The sequence below is a fragment of the Camelus dromedarius genome, chromosome 11 (genome assembly GCF_036321535.1).
Source record: "Camelus dromedarius isolate mCamDro1 chromosome 11, mCamDro1.pat, whole genome shotgun sequence".
In the NCBI taxonomy this organism is placed as follows: domain Eukaryota; kingdom Metazoa; phylum Chordata; class Mammalia; order Artiodactyla; family Camelidae; genus Camelus; species Camelus dromedarius.
Window position 1 is genome coordinate 48368041 of NC_087446.1, and position 24703 is coordinate 48392743.

Consider the following 24703-nt stretch of genomic DNA (forward strand, 5'->3'; position numbering starts at 1 on the left):
CCAGTAGTCTTAGATACTACTTACCTTCATACCTTAAATGATTTTCACAAGTTTGGGGGAGCCATAAATTGAATTCAACCCATTTTAGGCATTACTACAGGACAACTCTCTAATTTATTCAACTTTCTTAAGGGAGATTCAGCCTTGGACTCCCCCCAAAAATTAACTCTAGAAGCTAAAGAGGAAATAACGCTTATTAAAAGACAGGCAATTACATAGGAGACAGTTAGGCCACCTGATTTATTTGTTCTTATTCCCCACCTTTCGAACCCCAACAGGATTATTAGGACAACTTATTAACGAACTTCAATATGTAGAATGGATGTTTCTTTCCCATTCCTTTAAGAAGACACTCACCTCCTATACTCAACAGCTTACTGATTTGTTATATAAGGACCAGTAACGTTGTCAACAATTGACTGGCTATAACCCAGACATCATTTATCCAGGAATATCCTTAAAAGGTTTCCAACAGTTAATTACTCAGTCTCTTGATTTCCAGTCTGCCATAGCTGACTTTACAGGACAGTGTTTATTCTCTATCCTCTGATAAGTTGTTACAGCAGCTAGCTCTTTTCAGTGTCATTTTACCTCACAAGGTTGTGACCACTCCTGTTCACAATGCGTCACTGTCTTTATTGACGGCTCTGGAAGAAACCAAGTCTGCTGTGGCTTGGTTTGATAAACAGCGGCATAGATTGGTTTCTGCAGGGTAATTCTTCACACAAAAAACAAAACTTAAAGCTGCCATGATGACATTGCAACATTTTTCTAAATAGCCTATTAATTTGATTGCTGATTCACAATATGTGGTTTATGTCATACAAAATATAGAGCAAACATCATTTAAGGAATTAACAGACTCCTCTCTTCTCTCTCTTTCTTACTTTACAATCTCTAATAGATACATGTAAACATCCCCTTTTTGTCACACACGTAAGGTCTCATACCAACCTGCCTGGCCCCTTGACAGCCGGCAGTGCTGTGACAGATCACTTTGTTGGTTACAGCTTGGCTTTCAAAACAACATAACAATCACGTACATTCTTTCATCGAAACTATAACTCTTTGGTTAAACAATTTCACTTAACAATTCCTCAAGCAAAACAAATTATTTCAACTTGTCCTGATTGCCAATTATTGGCTGGAGTACAAAAATCTTGGGGAGTCAATCCTCGGGGTTTAGAGCCCAGTCAAATATGACAAAACAGATGTGACTCATCCTTCTTTTGGTTGACAGAAATATGTCCATGTTTCTTTGGATACCTTTTCTAAATATATCTCTGCTTGCATACACACTGACGAAAAACAGAACACGTTATTAGTCACCTTCTTCACGCCTTTGCACACATGGGCAAGCCCCAACAAAAACTGACAGTGGACCCAGCTATACCTCTGCTAAATTCACACTCTTTTGTCAAAACTGGGAAGTACAACATGTTATGGGGAATCCTTATAATCCCACTGGACAAGCCATTATAAGATGTACCCATTCCACATTAAAATCCATGATTAGAAAACAAAATGGGGGAATACACCCAGTATGACCTTTGCAGATTTGTTACACAGAGCAGTATACACTTTGAATTTTTTAAACTGATTCTCAAGGCCTCACAGCAGCAGATCGCCATTTTGCTAAAACAGCTACACCCTCTGTAAGAGCAGAATTTCTAGTAAAAAATGTTACACAGAAAAATTATTCATGGGAAGGGCCTTTTGAATTAATCACCCGGCGGCAAGGATATGCTTGTGTTCTTTTACCACGGGACCAGTTTGGCTACCTGCCCGTCATATCAAACTTTACCGCAGACTGGAATGAACCTCAACCTCCAGGCAAACAGTCCTGTCCCTCAGATAGCCAGCCTCCCCCTACAACACCCCAGCCGGAGACCTGCCCAAACACCCTTAAGGCACCAGGCGTGACCTGGGGACAATTTAAGAAACTAGATCAACAGGCCAATAAAGTAATGTAACGTGTTGGATTCCCCCTCAATCCAGAAAACAGGTTTTTAGCATATCCGGCTATGGTTTCTCGGCTTTTGCTTCTCTTCCTCCCTATCACACAAGCTCACCTATACTGGGCTCATATTATAGATCCCCCTCTTTTCAGACCCATCTCCTGGTGGGATGTCGGTCCTCCTCTCAGCAGTAATGACACCTGATGGGCTGGAGGAACCTTGCTCCCACCTCAGGGGCCTCTAATAGATCAATAAGACTGGCTCAATTTAAACAAATCCATCTCCTTTGTCTCCCCTTTTCTGCCAGTCTGTTTTGCTAACATACCCACACTCGATTGTCTTACTATCAAGCCTCGTGCTTACTTACGTTACACTCCTAAGGACGGATTTCATAAGGCTAATGTGACTTTCATATTTACTGCAACCATTGATGCTGGAAGTCCCTCTGATAAAATTACCCTCCACTGTTGGAATGCTGTCATATGACAGAAACCTGGAGCCCAGAAAGTCAAACTGTTTCCTGGAACTCATGTTGCTCTTGTCAAGCTTCCATGAAATCTCTTTTTGCTAATTACTCCCTTTTTGATTGGGGTCCACAAGGTTATTTATCATCCAAACATCGTCCACTGTATTTTAATGAAACCAGTCATTCTAGCATTTCCTGGACTGATGGAGGCCTTTCTGGCCCTATTCTAAAAATTTCCAGTGCTCATGTACGTAGCCCCTGGCACGTTAATCTACGGTGTGTGGCTCTGCCCTTTTTGCCTCGTAACATATCTCATGGGAAGTAGACACTCAAAAACGGTCTATATAAAGTCAACCTCATATTTCTGATCGTATTCTTGCTTGTACTCCACATCCTTATGTTTTTCTTATGTCTTCCCCAAAAATCAATATTGCTCTTTAAAATGGATTTTACTTACTTCAAGTTCATACCCCTGCCGGGTATACCTCCTGTTTTAGCACAACTGATACTACACATTTAAGTATCTCACATGTGATTGTCCTGAAGAGACAGCCACATGTTTGATGGCCAGTCAGTTTCACACGTCCCTGGGAGGGGATCAGCGGCTTTATTAAACTAACACAAGCTGTCTCTCAGTGGAGATGGGAATGTTTCCTTGTAGCGTGTATCATCTCTGCAGTCACCGTTACTGCTGCTGCCTCTGTAGTGACTGTTTCTCTTACCCATCCTGTCCATACTGCCCACATTGTCAGTCATGTTATGACTAATGTGACTCATGCTTTGATTACTCAAACCCAAATAGATAATGGCGTCATGCAACAGTTTCAAACTATAGAAGCTGCCCTTAAATGGGTCGGTGATAGACAACAAGCCTTAGTAGGTAGACAGTTACTACAGTGTGATTGGCAACGTGATATAATGTGTAACTCCATTACTTTATAACAAATCAGTTTTCTTAGAATACCGTTAAAAAAATGTACAAGGAGCTTACTCCTCCAATCTTCAGTCTCGTATTGATGCCCTCTCTGTTTAGCCACACCAACAGTTGTTACATATACAAAAGGAAGCTCAAACACATGTTGAACAAGATTTATATGACCTTAAATAGCTAAATCCTGTTAATTGGTTCCATGGTCTCAACCTTCACATCTGGATTATTGGAGCATTTTGTTTGTTGATTCTGTGTGTTTTCTTCATAGTTTGCAAAGTGATTTACTTGGTCTGTTCTACCTCCAGGCAACAAAATCAACTGATGATCGCCCTTCTCCAATCAAGAATTCCTGATAAAGATTTAAATAAAAAAGGGGGATATGTGGGAGCACATTCTTGGGTTAATAAGCCGTAGGGCTGCTCTGCAGAAAACTGCTGCTCTTTGTCTTGCTGAAAATGGCAAGACATGCCTTGCTTGTCTTAGGTGTAGGTGGTTAGCTGTAGGGCTGCTTCTGCCTCTTGGAAAACCATTACCCTTTGCCCTTGCTGAAAACAGCAGGGCACGCTTCGCTTATCTAGTTCATAGGGTCTTTGTGCCTGTCTGGTTTCCATCATCGATTGTATACTCCCAGTTCCTGAAACATTATAACCTTTCCCCTAAATATACAGATTAAGACTAACGTTTCTGTTTTTCACAGAACTGCTGACCTGCATCCCTGCGCATACACCGTGCCCCTTGCACGTTCCAGTGACGTATTTTACCTTCATCCTTTGTTTGACTATTTTCAATAAATACGAGAGTTTTGAAGGGGCTCGGGGAGTTGGTCCCCGACTCCTTCTCACCTCTCTTGACATTCTATTTGCCTTGAGTAATTTTGTTCTTCCGTGGTGGGTCTTTGCCGGACAAAGCCCACATTTGGGCATTATATTTTGGGTTTTCATTCTAGCAAATTAGTTGATTCATATTGATCGTATCTTATGCTTGGATAGCTTGTCAGTTTCCTTCACATATACCTCATCTGATATTGAGAGACGTAGTGTGAATACTCAAGACCAGATTGTTTACTGATACGTGTTCTGTAACTCTCCAGTTTGTCTTGTTGACAGTCATTTTTATTTAGTTATTTCACAGCAGCTTCTAGTCAATGACAGGTGTTCTTCTGCCTCTGTCCAATTTCCCAACTCCCACTAAAAATCCATTCAACTGCTGAAACTTTAAAGCATTAACCGTTAACATATTGCTTTGAAAATGAGTTCAAATTCTGTACTGAGTTTTATTTTGCTTTCAGACTCCCAAGGCTGTCCTCTCTATAGTGCTGCTGGAGAAGTTGCAAAGTGTTTTCCTCTTGATCTTTCTGGCTCAGTATTACCTCCCTGTTTGCTGTTGATTATGTGTAAAAATCTTGTATTTCTTCAAAACAGTATACTTCAAATACAGTAGACCAAAGATCTGTGCTATCTTAAATGGTTTTATTTCTAAAATTCCTAGACAATTAGGTATTAGAGCTACTGTAACACTCACTTTCTATAGTTTATTTTTTATTAAAACAGCAATATTGTATTTTTTGTTTTACTTATGATTGGTTTTCCGCATTGCTGCATGTTACTTTAAACACCTGGCTTTCTTCATTGAACGGTTTTATTTCCTTTAATTCGTGTGAAGACCTTACTATTAGTTATATTCATGTTATTTCATTAATGCATTTTTTTATTTGTTTATACATTTACTTTATTTGATTAAAGCTAAGAACTCCTGTGCTTTTTAAAAACCTTTCCAAAAACCAATTAGAGAAATTAGTGATTTTTATATATTTCTTTTTGTCTGTTTTAGGATGGCTACCATAGAGTAGTTAATATTGTGCCAAAGAAACCACCACTGCTAGACAGACCTGGTGAAGGAAGCTACAATAGATATTACAGTCATGTTGATTACCGAGAATATGACGAGGGCCGCAGTTTTTCTCATGATCGAAGAAGTGGTCAACCTCACAGAGGAGTATGTAAATTTCCCCCATGTACTAATTGTTATTTTTTTGTAAGTTTAAAAAAGTATGTAATTTTTGGAATTTATGTGACTGGCCATGAAGGTAGTTGAATAAACACTTCCTGCTTGATGCTCTGTTGAATTGCCTGCTGGAGCTGTCAAATGGGAACTGGTAGTCAAGAACCTTGGGGTGCTGGACAAAGTGGGTAAGCCCTCTGGATAGCTCTATTTAAATGACATTAACTTCAACTAGCCTGCTTTTTTATCCCCTAAACTGGCAAGGATTTGTAGAATCAGATGAAGATAACTTTATATATTGCTTTTGTATTCTATTAAGTATTAAGCATGTAGTTACCATCTGTAACTGGATGTGCCCACTTAAAATTACTTTATTTTCATCGTGATGAAATGCTATGGGTGAGGTTGGGTTAAGGTTGTTGAGACTCAGTCTCATTTTTGTTGTAGTCATTACTAAAGTCTACTTCCTAACTCAGATTAGAAAGCACTCAAAGCATTGCCTGACCTATAGTATGCACTTGTTTAAATATTGGCTATTATTACTGTTACTATTATGTTTTCCCTCTTTATCAGCTTTAGTAATCTAGAAGTATATATTTAATGTTGCAGTAATGTGTTAACTGAACTTGGAACTATTGCTTGATGCACTTCCTTTGACCCAGCTTGCATGTTTACAGCATTCCTCTGCTAGACTGTTTTCCTACGTTTAATTCTTTTTTTCCCTTTCTCTACTAAACATTATTGTGATTAACAGTACACCAACAGACGTTGTTTATAATAAACTTTGACCTCCCACTGGCCACTGGAATTAGTTTCCATCCTTTACACTTGAAGAAATGGAGCTAAGGTGATTGACCCAGGATGAGCTATGTCTGGGAGTCCAGTTTTCTTACTGCCTCATCATAGTGACCCTTGACAGTTCTAAAGTGGAAATGAGACTACTCAGTGTTTCACTGTGTTTGTTTTTAAGTTTGGGATGTTATAGCTTCCTTATTTCTCGTAGAATTGATTTTTTTGTTGTTGTTGTTCAACTTTAAATGTCATGCTGTTCCTTTAGGAAGAGGGGTTCAGTATTGAAAAGTAAGCATACATTATCTTTATTCTAGAAATACTAGATTTTGCCATTGGAGCCATTCTTCCAGGTAGTCTCAAGGAGAAACAATTTGACCTTTGCATAAACAGTTATCACTCATATGAAGAACCCTGTGGCCATTGAGTGTAGACAGGGAATTTTGGATTCATTGGACCAATTTGTATTTGAAGCCTTATGAGCATGATTTTCTTCTAAAACTTTGCAACATAATAGTACCTTGATAATAATTTTTACCATTATTGTTACAAACTGTGGTTGTTCATATTTTATACATTTTCTCTTTAAAATATTTTCAAATAAAACAAGCCCACTTGAGATCCTGAGGATTCTCATGACACTAATTCTTATGTAGAGTTCAGTTAATATAAAGCAAACTACTTATTTGATCCAATGTTATTACAGCTATTGCGTTTTTTTCTTTTCTTTTGTTTGTTTATATTTAATGTTGGTAAGGAAAATGATGAATACACTTTACGTCTGTAAGAATAGGGTACGTGACGCTAAAGAGGAAGATGAAGATAGTATTTATTTTGGCTGTATCAGTGCTTCTGATTGTAGGTAGTGCAGTGTTACAGTTGTCCCTCGATATCAGCCGGGGAGTGGTTCCAGGACCCCGCAGAATACCAAAATCAAGGATGCTCAAGTCCCTTATGTAAAATGGCATAGCATTTGCACATAACTTATGCACATCTTCTTTATGATTTAATTCAGCCCCAGATTATTTACAATACCTAATACAACACAGTGCCATGTAAATAGTTGCTGGCGTGCGGCAAATTCAAGTTTTGCCTTTTGGAACTTTCTGGAATCCCCCCACCGCAAATATTTTTGATCTGTGGTTGGTTGAATCCATCGATGCAGAACCTGTGGATATGGAGGGCCAACTGTACATTGTCCTATGTATAACTATGAGTGTGGATTATTACGTGGTTCTTTTTTATGCACCTTTTCAAATTTGTCTGTTTTAGAGGACAAAATGTGCTTTCTTTGATTAATTTTAAACAGTGCCACATCTTTCTGTGATACAGCTTATCAGTAAGCACTGATTTCTTACTGTTTCCAATTGCAGTTTTTAATGGGAGGTAAGATGAGAAAAGAAAACTTAAACAAGGAACGTGGTAAAACAACAAGTTCCTCATTGGACTTGAATCTGAAAATTGACGTGCAAATTTGATACAGGAAGAATGAAATGAAAGGTTGAGAAATGTGTACTTGACTAAATTTAAGTTGAATCTTTGTTCTTGAACAGACTTTCTAGGTTGTGAGGGTTGGCATGTGTCTTTGGCGACGAGGCTGTTTGGACCTACCAAAGGAATACTTCAAGCATTTTAATAGTGATAAGTGGTACCACAGGTTCTGAGTCTACTAAATTAGTTGTTGAAACAGATGACTTGCAATATCTTTTATTCTTTTTTGTGCCTTTGAAGCTTAGAGAAATTTAGAAAGCTGTTCTTGCCCTCATATTATTTTGGTTTTAGAGACTAGTTTCTAATGGTGCTGTTAGATATATATACATATGTCCTATTTGACCAAAATTATGTAAATGAATATCTGAGTAAAGTTTTTATGTTACAGGATGAATCTGGCTATAGGTGGACAAGAGATGATCATTCTGCAAGCCGACAGCCTGAATACAGGTAAAAAGATAAAAATAATAACATAACTCACTGAGATGTCTGCGGTAGAAATCTAATCTCAAGGCACACTTTTGTGACTATATAATATAACATTAGTGGCACTAGTAACTAGTGTTCTGTGTCTATTGGCATTTTGTAATTGATAATAAAAATATATATTAAGTATTTGAACTATTAGTTTTTTCAAATTAATTATTAATCTTAATGTGTAGTATGGATTATAAAATACATATTTACTTAATTAGAAAGTAGGCATTTTTTTCCAGAACTATTCTTCTGAAAATATTTGAGTCATTATAAATTGTCTCCTATTATAAAGTATCTCTCAGTTGCTTTATTTTGATCAGTTAAGTTCTGTTGGGAAGACACACCTTGGAAGGATCTCAATCATTATTAACTTTGGTTACTTATAGAGGCATTTGATAGAATAGCTAGAAAAAAAGATAGGTTTAACTAGTTTGATATTTGTGTATTTAAATGACTTCACTCTGGTAGTGTTGGAAATTGTAAAAGGAGCCTTTGAAAGATCTCTTGTGAACTGTCAGAGAAAAACCCCAAACTCACAGAGAATGGCAAGGAGCCAACTGCCACAACTCCACAGGTGCCAAAAATGGACAACAAGATTCAGTGGATAGGAGCAGAGCAGTATTACTCAGCACCACAGTCAGCACAGTAGCGTCAGTTCCCTGCTCCCAAGTCCACAGGGTGATGTGATGGGCAGGGGTGGTGGCTGTGCACACAGTGGGATGCACTGCAGCTGAGAAAGCGAGAGTTAAAAGCTGGGTACCTTTTGTTGCAAATAGGAAGCAAGCCAGTTATTTAATGGGGAACAAGCAGTCACACGGTAGTTATGCTGTGGTCATCTTGACCTGTTGAACTATCTGCGTGACCAATTACAAAAACTGTTCAGTATCAGTGGATGGTCTTTTAATTTGGCACATGTGGCAGGGATGTGGAGGGGCGTTCAGAACTCATGGCAGACTGCCTCTCTCAAAAGAAGCAACAGAGATGATAGATGCGGAAAATTTTTCAAAATGCTTTGATGAAATTTAACACCAAATAGTAGTTATAAAAATTTTCAGTCAGCTAGGAATGGAAGAGAATTTACTTTATCTGATAAGCAGACATTTGCTATCTGAATGGTAAAGTTAGAAGCATTTGTCTTAAAATCAGAACAAAGCAATAATGCTGTCACTGCTTCTGCTTCTACTCATCATGGTAGTGGGGGTCTCAGCCCCTCAGCAAGACAAGAAGAATAAAGGTGTAAGGGTTAGGATGAAAGAAACAGACCTATTTACAGATGATGTAATTATCTATGCACAAAGTCCAAGAGAGTCTATAAACTATTAGAACAATTAGGAAATGATCAAAGTTCAGTGTGATAAAATCATCTACCAGCAACATAAATTAGAAAACGTAATTTAAAAACACTGTAGCCCCAAAACTATAAGGAGTAATAGGAATAAATTTAACAGAAGTGTGTGACCCCTATTTGGATGAAATTACAAGTCATTTCTAAAGAACATTTAAAATTCCTGAATAAAAGGAGCAACATACGACATCACTGACTGGGAAGAGACAAGTATATCAGTTCTCTTCAGATTTAGGGGTGAATTCAGTGTGATTCCAGGGTTTTTTGTCTTAATTTGTTTTTTTCATGGAAATTGGCAAGCTGATTCTAAAATTAATAAGGGTAAAGAGCAAAATGGCAAAAACAGTTTTGAAAAAGATACGAAGACTCAAAATACCATATATCAAAACTTATAAAGCTGTGGTAATGTAAACAGTGAAACAGAATAGGGAGTCTAGAAGCAAACCTAGGTATGTCTAGGAGTTTGGGATACAGCCATCGTTAACATTGTAAATCAGATGGGGAAAGAATGTATTTTTTTAATAAAGAGTGCTGGGACAAACTGCTGTCCATTTGAAGGGGAAAAAAACCCCCACCAAATTGGAAGCCTGGCATGTCAAAATAAGTAATTTGCTGTAATAAAGGCCTAAATGTGAAAAACAGAATAAAAAAAAAAAAAAACCCAAAAAACTTTGAATTAGATTAACTAATGGTTTATATTTCCCTCCAAAGAAATGGCTCTTGGATTATTTTACTTTTGTTGTTTTTCAGTTTTTAAAATAAGAGTTCTGTTTATATCTTTATTCTTTCGTCCTGCCTTTGTTAGCATTTTTCCTTCCTGTGTCTGTATATAATTTTACATAAATGAAATAAAATCACATGTGTGACTCCTCGGTCGCCACAGCCATGTCAACAGATTCTACTACACTTTTCTCTGTATGCATAAACATTTGGTGTGTTTGATTTTTGTTAATGAGATCATGTTAAATACTTTTTTCTCTAAGTTGCTTTTCTCCTTCAGAGGCTTGCAAAAACCCCACCAAATTATTTGCTTTAATGTTAATTTGAATCTTTTTAATGGCCAGGTAGTGTTCTATTATGTGGGTATACTAAATAATTAAGCTGTTCACCTATTGATGAATATTTATGCTGTTTCGAGTACAAAACAGTATTGCAGTAAATCTGAATTTGTAATACCTTTATGAAACACTGCTTTAGTTTCCATGGGATAGATTGCTAGAAGTGGAGTTTCTGGATCAAAGGGTATATACATTTTAAATTTGAATAGATGTTTTCAGTTTGCCTTCTAAAAACCTAAAACACTTATGCGTTCATTTAAAAAAGTCTTTTTAATTTGGATATTTAATTTGCTTTTCTTCTTATTTATTAACAGAAGTATTAAGTTTCCTTTAAGCATTGCTGTAACTGTATCCCGCTGATTCTGATACATAGCAGTTTTACACTGCTTGTGACATAGTATATATTCTAGTCATTCTGTGATCAGAGACTGTTGCCTGTACTCTTACTCCACTGTTTGAAATTCATTGATCATTAGTTGATCAACTTTCTTAACTATAGCATGGTCATTAAAACGAAATACATTCTTTTCAAATTTTTTTCCGGATATATACATGCACCCCAATGTTCACAGCAGCACTTACTTACAACAGATAAGACATGGAAGCATGCTGGGAGCCCATCAACAGGCGAGTGGGTTAAGAAGATGTGGCGTGTGTGTGTGTGTGTGTGTGTGTGTGTGTGTGTGTGTGTATATATGCATAGGAATGTTACACAGCCATAAAAAAAGAATGAAATACTGCCATTTGCAGCAACGTGGATGGACCTAGAGAATATTGTGCTTAGTGCATTAAGACCAAGAGAGAAAGACAAATACTATATGGTATCATGTATATGTGGAGTCCAGAAAATAATACAAATGAATGTATGTACAAAACGGAAACAGACTCACAGGCATAGATAGCATTGTGGTTATCAAAGGGAAGAAGGAGGGAGGGATGGACAGATCAGGGGTATGGGATTAACAGATACAGACTACTGTATCAAAATAGACAAGCAGCAAGTATATGCTTCATAGCACAGGGAATTATACCCACGATCTTGTAGTAAATGATGGGGGAGTATAATCTGCCAAAATACTGAATCACTCTGCTATACACCTGAAACTAACACAATATTGTAAATCAACTATACTGCAGTTTCTAAAAAAAGGATTAAATGACTTAACACGCATACTTTTTCATGCCTGTCACATAGTAATCATTTAATAAATGTTAACTATAAAAAAAGGGATATTCTGTGTTTTCAGGGTATAGAGTTCTTTCTATATGGTATATTCATTCATTTTATAAATATTTATTGTATCTTGTATATGTCAGATACTCTTTTAGCCTCTGAAGATAAGAAGTTCCTACTTTCCTGAAGCCTACATTTTAGTACGGATTATAGATAGTAAACAGATGGAAAAAAACATAATTTTTATGAATAAAAATAGAGCAGGTTTTGTAGAGTAGAAAGTGCTTCTACTCCAGCACCTTCCTGCACCTTAACTTGGTGTCTGGATGTCTTCAGTAACATCTCAGGTTTTACACTATTTACAAAAGCTATAGCTTTTACTGCCTGGCATCTTTCTGGCTGTTTATAAGTTGTTCCCTGTCAGGTGGGCTCATTAAAGAATTCCTACCTAAAAGACTTTGTGAATGGAAAATAGCTGTGGTTCTAGAGGGAAGAAAATCACTGCGTCGTAAGCCAGATGAAGAGAGTAGTTGTGTACATTGGTAAGAGGATAAGGTTCTGAGCAGTTAGGAGAACCATGCTAGTCAGTGTTTTTGTTCTTGTCAGTGGAATATACACAGTAATTGTTTGTACTGTGGGAAGAAAATATTAGAATATTTAAAACATTTTATTTGAAAGAGGTTTTTAAAAAATGTATAGAAAAGTTGCAAGAGTAATTCGAACTCTTCTGTGACCCTTCACCAGAGACCCCACTAATGTCTCCAACAGTGCCCCCCAGTAATGTGTTTTATAACAAAAAGATCTAATCTGAGCTCGTAGGTCATGTTTTTGTAGACTTCTTTAATCTGGAACAGTTCCTCAATCTTTTTCTTGATCTTCATGGCTGTTTTTGGCAAGTTGAATACAGGGCAGACGTTTTGTAGAATACTTCTCAATGTAGATCAGTCTAATGCTTCTTCAAGATTAGATCCAGGTTGTGCATTTTTGCTAGGGCGTCAGTCCCTGCAGTGATGCTGTATTGCATCCTGTTAGGTTGTACTTGTTGTTGATTTGTCCCCTTATCGGTGGTGTTGACTTTTAGTGCTTGAGTAAGATGGGGTCTGCAAAATTTCTTCACTGTGAAGTTAGCCTCCTCCCTTAAAATTAGTGTTTTATGGGGAGATACTTTGAAACCATGTGATTATGCCATTCTTCATCCCACTTTGACTCCCTGGTTTTAGCATCCATTATGTTTCTTGCCTGAATTAATTATTAATAAGATGCTTTTTAACGGCTGATTTCATAATTACATGCTTCTTTCTATATTTATTATGCAGGTATTCTATTGTGAGAAAGAACTTTCTCTTCACTCCCCTCTTTAAAAAACAAGCAGAACCTCTTTTATATCTGTGGACTCATGGATTTCGATTTTACTCAGTGTGTTATGTTCCATTACTGTCATTATTTTGATGCCCAGGCTTGGCCATTGTGAATCCCTTCAAAGTAACTTGTGTTTTTTAAAAAAGTATTTTTCTGTGCTAGAATATATATAACATAAAATATGCCATTGTAACCATTTTCAAATGTTCAATTCACTGGCATTAATTACATTTACAGTGTTGTGCAGCTATCACCACCATTTCCAAAACTTTTTGTCACTCCAGACAAACTCGAGTATCTGTTAAGCAATAACTCCTTATTTCCTCTTACTCTGAGCACCTGGCAACCACCATACTACTTTCTATTTTTAGGAACTTGCCTGTTCTAGATATTTCATGTAAGTACAACCATACAGCATTTGTTCTTTTGTGTCTGGCTTCTTTCACTTGGCATAGTGTTTTCAAGGTCCATCCACATTGCAGCGTGTATCAGAACTGCATTCCTTTTTATGGGTGAGTAATATTCCGTTGTATGTATGGACCACATTTTGTTTTTTTCATCCCCTAATGGACATTTAGGTTGTTTCCACCTTGGCTATTGTAAATAATGCTGCAGTGAACATTGGCATATAACTGTCTGTTTTCAGTCCCTGTTTTCCATTCTTTTGGGGGCATACATTGAGTGGAATTGCTGGGTCATATAGTAATTTAATGTTTAGTTTTTTGAGGAACCATCAAACTCTTTTCCATAGTGGCTGCACTATTTTACATTCCCACCAGCAATGTACAAGTTTTCCCAGTTTTTTTACATACTCACCAGCACTCATCATATTCCTATTATTGTCATCATCATTATCACCATGACTGTTGTTATTGCCATCCTGGTAAGTGTGAAATGGTATCTTGTGGTTCTTATTGGCGTTTCATTCCCTAATGATGAACAGCATTTCATGTGCTTGTTGGCCATTTGTGTATCTGCTTTGGAGAAATGTCTATTCAGTTTTTTTGCCCATTTAAAAATTCAGTTGTTTGTCTTTTTCTTGTTGAGTTTTAGGAGTTCTCTACAGATCTGGATATTAAATCCTTATCAGACACACGACTTGTAAATATTTTCTCCCATTCTGTAGGTTGGCTTTTCACTTTATTGATAATGTCCTTTGATGTACAAAATTTTAAAATTTGATGAACCCTAATGTATCTATTATTCCTTTTGTTGCTAATGCTTTTGGTGTCATATAAGAATCCATTCCAAATGAAGGTCATTTGTGTTGTTTTGACTTACCTACATCATTTTTGATTATTTTCTTACTTTCTGATGAAAGATATTCTAGGTTTTTCTTATACTTTCTCTGCCCTGGCCCAAAAGTCCACAGTTTCTCTAAGGAGCATAGATTCTTTTTAGTGGAGGGTGGGTTTTTTTTTTTATAACCAAGAGCTGGATACTAGGTTCGCACATGCCCACACGCATGGCCATATGTACGCACACATTTACATCTGTATTTACTTTTATACACTACTTACAAATACTGAAAATCATGAGTTCATGGCAATATCCTTTTATCTTTTCCATATTTTACCTCCTTCATCAGTGAGAAATCTGGCTTCCAGTTGTTGGGAGAGACAGTCATCCATAGGTCTCTGCACTCCTACACATCTTGCCAATATTATACACCAAGAATGCAAAGCCCTGGCCACTTTTTATGCATGTTATTTCTCAGAGCTGAGTTTTTAGTGAGCACTCTTGAAGAATAAGGTAATGTCTCTCTCTTTGTCAAAGAGCAGGCTTGCTGATTGCTTGGTGTAAAAATAGTGGGTTTCCCAAGTTCAGTGTTCCTTAGTTATGAACCAAACCCACCACATGTGCATCCATCTGGGCTTATATCACATCATCCCTGTGGAACTTGGGACCTGGAGAACGTAAACATGTCAATGTTTATGTTGTTTGCCGTGCTGACAGTATTCTTTATCTCTGACCCAAGAATCTTGTGTCTTCTGCCAGCATCCATGAAATAGTAGCAGTCTAACTCATTAGCTTGTAAATAAGCTAAAATCTGATCTTAGACCTAAAATCGGTACCCTCGGTATACCTGCTTACATTCTTGCAGGTAAACCCCCTGTGGGTCTTCTCACTCCCCAGCACCTTCGCTGCCATCACTGGTCACTGCTGCGGTGCCTTGCTTTCACAACATCTTCCACTGTCTGTCTGTTACTGGCCCTGGAAAGTTCTGTTTATAATTAATCTCTTTCACTTTCTGTTTTATGTGTTTCACATTGTAGCACATTATGTACTTTATAAATCCAGCATATATATTCTAGTGATTCATATTCAAATATGTTTTATTAATGGGAGTGTGGAATCATTGGCAGCAACTGGATTAAATAACAGCTAACAGAGGAAGGAGAATGTATCAAGTTTTTTTAAATCATCCTTATTAACCCCCGACCCCTGCTCTGAAAGTGATCATGTTTTTATTTAATAGAGCTGCATACCTGATAATTTACCTACATTTCCAGTAAGTCATTGTTTACTAATCTTGGTACTGTATTTACCCAGTGATCAAATTATCTATTTGTTCAAAACGCATGTAGATGAAATTCAGAATATGTTAGGGTTTATTTCATTTTGTATTCAAGGAGCATGTCATACTTTATCAGGGGTTATTGATTTAGACAGAATGAGGTTATTTTTAACAGATTCATTTTTTCCCCTATAGTTATGAGGTCTTAGAATAAACTTTTGGATGGAACTTATTTAAAATATTAAGTAGTATTTTTAAATGTGGAACAAGAGTGTTACCAAGTGGCCAGTATACTTTATTTATAAATACTGTGGGTTTTTTTTCTGAATTTATATATGGAAAATTTTGACTTACTCAGTATTTCATACTTACTGATACTTTAAAGAAGTAGGTTTAGTTTTTAATTTTATTATGGCTGTTTTACCTTCTTAGGTGATGTTCTGTTTGACAGAGAAAATATTATAAAACATCATTTTTGATTTAGTTCAAATATTTATTGAGTGTTTACTGTGTGTAGGCCACCTTGCTTGTATCAGTAGCTTACAGTCTAGTTAGTGAAACAGAAGCACAAGTAAATGGCATAATACAATACATGCTGGAGTTTCATAAAGTGCCATAGAAGACAAAGAAGCACTTAAACTGTGCTGGGGCTTTATTAAAGTTTCCTGTAGGAGCAGATAATTTAAACAGAACTTGAAGAAAAAGTTAGAGTTAATCAGAAAAGGAGAAACAGGGACCATATTTCTACAAAGGGAAGAGCATGAGCAAAGCTATATAAAGCATGATGTGTAGCATATTAATAGGGGATTATGTATGAGCTGGGGAGTTATGGATTAATCTATAAAAAGCCTGGGTCTTATTCTATAAACTGTCAGAAGTGACTGAAAAATTTTAGGTTGGTAGGGAAGGAGAGGCTAAGTTAACTCAATGAGATTGTAGTTTATTTTGTCTTCATTGTAGGTGATGACTTTTCAAGATGGCACAAGATTTAGAACAAGAAATCATGAATATCTGAATTGGAGAAGGGGAGCTGGGATGGAGGAAGAGTGTTAAATTTGATAAATGCTTAGGAAGTGAAAAATCAGCAAGATGTGGTTGTTGGATGTGGGAAAAAGAAAGAGGGAAGTATGTGGACTTTTTATTTTGTTTACTGTGTGTATAATAGTTCCATTATCTGAGATTGTCAGTCCAGGAGAAATGGTTTGAAGGGAGGAGCTCCATTCAAAATTGAGGTTCTCTAAGGAGAAGATGTAGTTAGACAAAAGCCGTAGACTAAAGTCAGAAACCTGGGGAGCACTTACACAGAAGTGATGGAAAATGAAACTTTTTAAATAATATAGGGGTCACCAACATCTAATGCAACTGAATATTTCAGTGATGTAAAGATTAAAATACCTCTTGGATTTGGCTGTGTCAGGATGAATTTCATGTGAAGCGGGTAGATTCAACCTGGATGGGTAAACTTTTTTTAAAAAAATACTTGACTCAGATGGAAAGTAGATAATGTTGTTAGCTGGAGAAAGACACTGGCTAAAAAGGGAGATCATCTAAAATCTTTTTTTAAGTGATCAGTAACTTGAGCATATTTATAGGTTGAAGGGAAAGAGAGGTTGAAGATACAGGACGGAAAAGGGATGCCTGATGAAGCAAGGTAAATGAGGATGAAGACAATGATAGAAGGGCTAAGTTTTAATGGCAGGGAGGAGAGACTCATGTACCAAGAAAGGAAGGAGGAAATGAGGGGGCAGATGAAGGCAAATTAGGGGAGAGGGGATCTCAGCTGGCAGTTGAGGTAGTTCATGCGTGAAGACTGCTCTGTTTTTTAGTGTGTGAAGTAACCCATTGACAGTGAAAGGTTTGGGGAAAGGTAAAGGACTTGGGGAGAATTATCAAGGTATAGAATACTTGCTGACCTGAATGGGAGATGGGGCTCACTAATGATAGGTAAAATTATTGCTGGTGGAATTGGAGGCACGGTGGAAGTTGGAGACCATGTGTCCGTAGAGGGTTCAGTCTGTAGGCTTGTGTAATTTCTCTCTAGGTTATGGCAACCCAGCTATATCAGTGAAGAACACACATTTTGGGGTTAATTCAGGCTTTGGGTTGGCTAAGATGATGTATCAAGAATTGCTGGGAGGGAAATTTAGTGGTTTTCAGAGTGGTTCAGATACTGTAATTTAGGCTGAAAGGGCAGGTGAGACCAGATGGGGTTCGTAGACTACTAGAAAATATAGGAGACTTGAAGGTATTCATGAGGTGGAGGTGGAATTATTGTAGGAGTGAGGAAACTGAGAGAGAAGACGATAAGAATATGTAGTATTGGGTTCTGGTGAAGAGCACCTCTGGGTAATAAGTGGCAAGGTTTAGGATTTAAGTGAGTGGCTAAAGTCATGTGAAGAGGTAGGAGGTGGTCAGGGAATTGCCACCATATTGCACAGATGATCCACATGAACTTTGAGTCACTCATGATATGGGTAGGATGTGTTTCGGTGCAGACTGTGTCACTGAGTTAAAGGCTTTAGGAAATGTGGGAAGGTTACCAGAAGGTTGGTAATACGGGCAGTTTGGGGTTACAAGGGGATGGTATGAACTTAAATAAGGAATTTGTTGGGCTCTTTCCCCCTTTTCTTAGAGGATGGAGGATTTAGAACAAAATCTTATGCCCCATGTAACTCAAGACCTTGAGGTAAAACCATCAATGTGCACTTAATACTCAGGAGTTTGAGGGGAGGTAGTTTTTATGTTACAATGCCAGGTTGTGCTTAAAGGAAGAAGTCGGTTTATGAAGAGGCTGATGTGAAAACATTTACAAGATTGACTCAAATTACTGTGTTTTGTTATGTGAGTGTACACAAATACAGTTATTACGCATGAAGTAGTTGTAATACTTACAGGTAAGTAGTTAACGTATTCGTTTCTCTGTAGTAATAATGCCCCTGTCTATTAGTGGCAATAACTCATGTGCCTACATGACCAGTTAGGAAATGTAAACGACTGCTGAGAGTCAGACTGGAGCAGCTGCTTCCTGGTACCAGCTGATCTTTGCTATTTAGGAATATAGCCCAGTGTGGCCTGCTTCAAAAGGAGTCAGAAATCCAGATTTTTAAAAAATGTTAACTCTCTTGACTTTTCAGTGTTCCCAACTAATTAAAACTAGAATTTACAACCTCTGGAGTAGGGCAATAATTTGCGACTCTGAAATGAAGAGCATGTAATAGCAGCTTGTCTAATAATGGTGGTTCTCAGCCCTGGCTCTACTCTGAATTAGATGGAAAGCTTTTTAAAAGGATGCTACATAATTCTTGGTCCTCACACTTGGAGATCTGGTTTAATTGGTCTTGGGTGGAGCCTGGGCAACAGTGTTTTTTAAAAAGATCACCAGATGCTCTAATGTGAAGCTAGACTTGAGAATGAGTGGTTTCTTAGGCAGTGTGGAGTGACAGCAGTCCAGAACCCACAGGATCCTGTTAACAGTGTGCTCTTGGCACCTTCTCTCATTTGCAGTAACTTCATCTTGAATCTTTATCCTATGAGGCTTCATAATGAGTGTTCTGATTGTACCTCTCCTTCTTCAAGAACTCTTTTTTGTTTTTCCTTATAGTTCATTCTGTTGAACTCATTATGTTTGTTGATATCCTCATTTTCAACATAGCTAGAAACTTTGCAGTAAATGGAACTTTATCTTCCTTGCAGTGCAAAGTTTTACCCTGTGATTTATGGAATGGCAGTTAAATGTACTTGTTTCCAGTATCCTGTTGCTATGTTCAGCATGTTTCAAAGTCATGTTAAACACAATTCTTTCTTAAAATTAGAACTATACTTGCACAAAGAAAATTATACTAGGTGATATTGATTGAATTTTATAGCTAATCATCACTGAAACATTTTAAAAGAAAAATAGTGTGAATAAAGTTGTAATATTCCTATCAGTTGATTTTTCCCTTTTAATTTTTTTGAGCAAACTAATGATAATCTGTAGAGATTTTATGTTTTGCATTTTAAGTACTCTGCCAGCTTTGTTTTAATTTATACAGTTCTTCAGGAAACAGTTCTGTATTTAAGGATGTCTAGCTTAAATCTATTTTACTCATATAATTTTAAGTGCATAGATTTTCTTGTTAAAATGAGATTTTACATCTGAAATAATTTTAAGAAATCTTAATGAACAGGAAAACAGAAACCTCTAAGTATTTCAAATATTAGCAATTCAGGGTCACGTCAGGGAATGTAGGTAAATTAGGTCATATGAAGCCAGGCTAGTCTATTTCCAGTTCACCCTGCTCATTGTGTAACCCTTTGGGGTTTCAGCCCTCCTTGGTAAGATCTGGACTCTATTTTAATATTCTACTCTTATGAAGCTATCAAAATTATTTCTCAGCTTTTCAGCCTCTCAGCTACTGCTTCTGAAATTGGCAGATACAGAGGCAAAAGCTGCCCCAAAAGACAGGCCCAGCTCTCTGAGCTTCCTGCTTCTCTTGTATATTGGATCCATAGTTGTTTACTGCATTCTTAGCTCTCTGATGACTCTGAGAAGATTGCTAAAAAAACAAACAAAAAAAAATGGTTTTGTCAAGTTTTTCTAGATTTTTTTTCAGCTGTCAAGTTACAGTGATTTAATTCCTCATTTTTGGACATAGGAGTATTTCTTGAATATAGTAGTGGTGTTTTGTTGAAGTAGCAAAAGTTGAGGTGGACCCTGAAGTAATGATATCTTTAGCTCAGACTCTATGAAATAGAAAAAATCTTTAAATGATATGTCAAAGGTTTTATTAGTAGAAAGTATCTATTAAATATATGGTATAGAATTAAAACCTTGAATGAATATACAAAAATATAAACTGTTAAACAACAGAAGACTTAAAATTTTTCTATTAATAATTCTTTTGTATTTGCTTATTCATTAGTCATTTGATAGTGGTTAGTTGCATACCTCTAACAGCAGGCACTGAAGATTTAAGAAAAACTATGGGAGGAAAAAAGCTTTAAATTTTATATTTTATTATAAAGGATTCTTTTCTAAAATGTTTTATTTATAAAAGATTGTCTCTATTCACTGACTTTTCCTGCAGTTCAGGTAAAGAGAATTATATTTGGAAATAATGTTGAAGGTTAAAATATTGCTTTGTTAAGTAAAAACATTTTTCTGAATGATGGAAAAATAAATAACAATAAAAATAGGTTGGATGATTTCTTGGTCAAGACATTGGAAGGTTTGCCTTTGCAGAGAGACTATCCTGAGGTAGTGGAACCTATAGTTTCCTGTGCTATACAGTATAAACTTGTTTATCTGTTTTATATATAGGAGTTAGTATCTGCAGATCTTGAAGCAGCATTGTCAACATTCCCATGGTCAGCTGTTTGTTCTGTAACTCCATTTATGTTCAGTTTGAATTTCACTACCACCATTATCACTTTTTTGTTTCTTGGCTGCACTTTTGTCTTTGTTAGCTGATTTTCTTTGAATTGTTCATTTTTGTAAAATATCACATGGGTTTGTCACTGGGAACAAGAAGGCAACAGAAAACTACATGTTGCTGTCTGTGTGTGAACTGAATAACAGATGCACGATGACTAATCTAAAAGCCTTTGAAGGATACGATGTGATTGGTCACTGATGATAATGTGCATTGGTTAGTCATGTAGTGATTTGTGGACTGAGAGCTAGCAGCTTTGTACCTGTTCATGGTCCCATCAGCAAAGTATGTGAATTCCAATTGTTTTACATTTTTGTTAACACTTGGTGTTTTCAGTATTTTTTTTTTTAATTTGAGTTAATGAGTTAATATGTAAGATACTTATTATGTATGTTGGTAGGCATTATTCCTCTTAATCCATCATTCCCGTTCCCATTTCATAGTCAAGGAAATAGGCACAGAGAGGTTAAGTAACTGTCAAACCTCTCCCATGGTAACCAAATGATGGAGCCAGGATTTGAACCCTGGCAGACTTGTTCAGGGCTTACGCTCTTAACTATTGGACTACATATAAATTAAAAGATTGAGAATAGAGTACAAAATACTTTACTTGAAAATGTAACATGTAATTTGAATGTTTAGTAGAGTTGAAGAAATTTTAATAGTTGACATTAGATATATTATAAAGAAACATTTTAGAATTGTTAAATGGTTCCAAGAAATCTCTAGAATGTTTCTTCATATTTCTTAAACTGATAGATTACATTTATGAGTATGCGTGTGTCTTTCTGTCTGTCTCAGGATTTCTGAACTTTGGCACAGTTTTTTATCCTGGGGCGTGGAGTAGGGGGCTGTCCTGTGCAATGTAGGATGTTTAGCAGCTTCCCTGACCTTTACCCACTCGATGCCAGTAGTACTAGTTGCGACAGTCAAAAATGTCATGTCTTCAGACATTACCACGTATCCCTTTTGGAGCAAAATCACTGTCATTTGCAAACCAATAATATAGTAAGGAGCCTCATTAATAGAATCCTTTTTTATTCTTGCATATATTTTGATTATTTTTTATGTTCATAAGTTGGATAAGTAGTTTTTTTTTTTTTTTTTGCGTTTGGAATATCAGACTCTCAGAGCAATAATAACAAAACTCTGCTAGTCACATGAGTACCTTAAACATCAGTACGCTGATTCTATCGGTTGCTTTTCCTCTCTGAAGTACATTACAGCTACTTGATTACTGTGGAGAATACTAGTCATCCAGATTTCTTCTTGGGTTGGAAGGTTGGTGTTGGGGGGAGGTGGCACTGAGTAGTGGAAGATCGGTTATCCTTTAAAATCTAAAATAAGGAACTTAAGAGAATATTGACATGTCGGAAAAAATTTAGTTATGTAAGTTGTTTCTAATAGTCAAAATGACTTACTAATTAATTGTGAAATATTTGGTCTTCACTTGGTGAATAGGAATTACCGATGAAAGAAAAAATCTTAAAAAAGCTAACTTCTAATAATCACGTGCACTAGTTTCTAATAGTGTCTCCAGAGCGCCCACCATTATCCATGGTACCTGTATGCATACCTGTGTCAGTGATGCAAGGATAATTAAACAGTGATGAACGTTAAGACACCTATCTTATTTATGGAACAGTGGATTGTTTGATAATCGTGGCTTTCGTCCCTCAAAAATAGAAACTCTCATGGTTGACATTTGAAACCAAGTGCAAACTACATTAACCAGGTGTTATGCCAAGAAAAAGAAAGAATTCAGGGTATTCTGTGGCATTTTGCAACATTAACTTGAACCTAGAAAAAGAGAAATGTGTACAGACATATAAATAGAAGAAGAGAGAAAGGCAACTTGTCAATGAAGATAAGAAAGGCACTCTGACAGTCAGAAGACTTTGATATTTGCAGCCCTACCTAGTATTCACACTCTGTGTTGACCTTGACGTCTAACCCTATTTTATGGGCTACAGTAGTGTTTTTCTTTTTAGGACCTTTAAATCCCTAGCAATTTCTAGCCCAACCCAAATTGGATATTGTTCATGATGAGGCTTATGTATCCTACCCTAATGTTCACTACTGGTTGAGGTAATTTGCCTATTTGATAGGGAAAAATTAAGATAACTTGAGTTATCTTAAATATTTATTTAGTGAGACAATACATTTATTTGCCTTTCATTGACGTATCTTCATATCCTTCACCTTATTTGGTGATTTTTGTCAGTATTCGTTATATTAAAGACTAATATTAAAGACTTTGTTGGAATTTCAAATGTTGGATGTTGAAATTTTCCTCTTTAATTGGAAATTTACTTTAAATCTAATTAAAATTTCAACTTCAGGGGCCTTTCTTGTATGTAGTTTAAACTTGGTATTTTGATACAAAATGGTTTCTTCTTATAGGCTTATAATTATTTATTTATTTATTTTAATATGTATGTCTGTACACACATATTTTGAGGGGTCTTTTTCTCCTATTCCTTCCTTCCAAACATTTAGCTTTTTAGTCAACCTAAATTTATCATGGTATGTGTTATAAGAAGGGAATCAATCCCCAAATTTTCTCAAAGTTAGGTAAAATATTTTATAACTTGAGAGTCCATATGTTTGGGGGAAGATTAAAAATGAGATGACTGATAATGAAAAGACTAAAATCTAAAATTATACTAATAGATATCATTCATCGTGAGTTGCTCTGCTCAGAAGAGTTACGAAAATGAAGGTTAAGTAAATTAAGGTCAAGGCCATACATAAGCAGATGATGAACTAATTTTTGAACCTGTATCTTCCTGTAGAGAATGCTCTGAGATATGCCATTGTAAATAAAGGTGTTTAGTTCTCTTAAACTCAGTGTTTCCTAAAGTTATTCATATGAAAAAAGACTAACATCTGTGGATTAGTATTTTGTGGAATGTATTTTGAGAAAGGTTTTTTATGTTATAAGTAAATAATAAATTTATATATTTACATTTACATTATAAATATATAGTATAAAGTCAGGTCTCTGGTAGAAAAGAAGAGGTGAGTCAGCCAAAACGTTTCTATCATCATGTAATTAATTTGCTTTCCAAAATACAACTAAATTTCTGAAGTCCAAAAGTCTTGAGATATTGGCAAGGGGTAGGGTGAAAAACTCCCCATGCTTTCCTTTGTATTTTGTGAGAAATGTGAAGCTCTTTATTCTTTAATGAATTGTGTTTGGAAGTACGTAACTGTTCACATTGGGGTCAGCAAATACAAACTGGGGGCCAAATCTGACAGCTGTCTATTTTTGTAAGTAAAGTTGCAGTGGAACATAGCCGCCCGCAGGGGCTTATGTATTGTCTGTGGCTGCTGTTGTGCTGTGGTGGAGTGTTGAGGAGCTGTGATGGAGACCATAAGGGCCCACAAAGCCTACAACAGTGGACCTTTAAGCCAACGTTTGTTGACCCCTGGTCTAGTGAATGGCCTTTCTGCCTTCTTTTCACTTTATATGTGCTCTGTCTCTGCACAGAACTCCATGACTGCAGTTCTTTACATTAAATTATCCATAGTTCACCATCTATAAAAGCAAATTTCTTGGGAAATCAAGCTGACGTCTTGTTCTAGAGGTTTTATTATTTTGAGTTAGTTTTAAACTCTTACTAATATGCAAGGTTCCATAGTTTCGCTTTTCTGAATGACATGCTATCAAGCAGTTGTATTGGCAGGCTTAGCTGATTTCTTGCACAGTCCTTTTACTG

General features: G+C 36.5%; 1 protein-coding gene across 5 annotated transcripts in view; it reads left to right on the top strand.

Moving 5' to 3' along the window:
* PPHLN1 (periphilin 1) overlaps positions 1-24703 on the top strand; it is a 119189-nt gene that overhangs the window by 24457 nt on the left and 70029 nt on the right. For 3 of the 5 annotated variants that reach the window (XM_010974974.3, XM_064491783.1, XM_010974949.3), the window contains exons 3-4: positions 5186-5350; positions 8025-8086. In XM_010974974.3, the coding sequence (XP_010973276.1) occupies positions 5186-5350; positions 8025-8086 (227 nt within the window). The remainder of the gene's footprint in view (positions 1-5185; positions 5351-8024; positions 8087-24703) is intronic. The other 2 variants (XM_064491784.1, XM_010974982.3) reach the window with 1 other exon arrangement.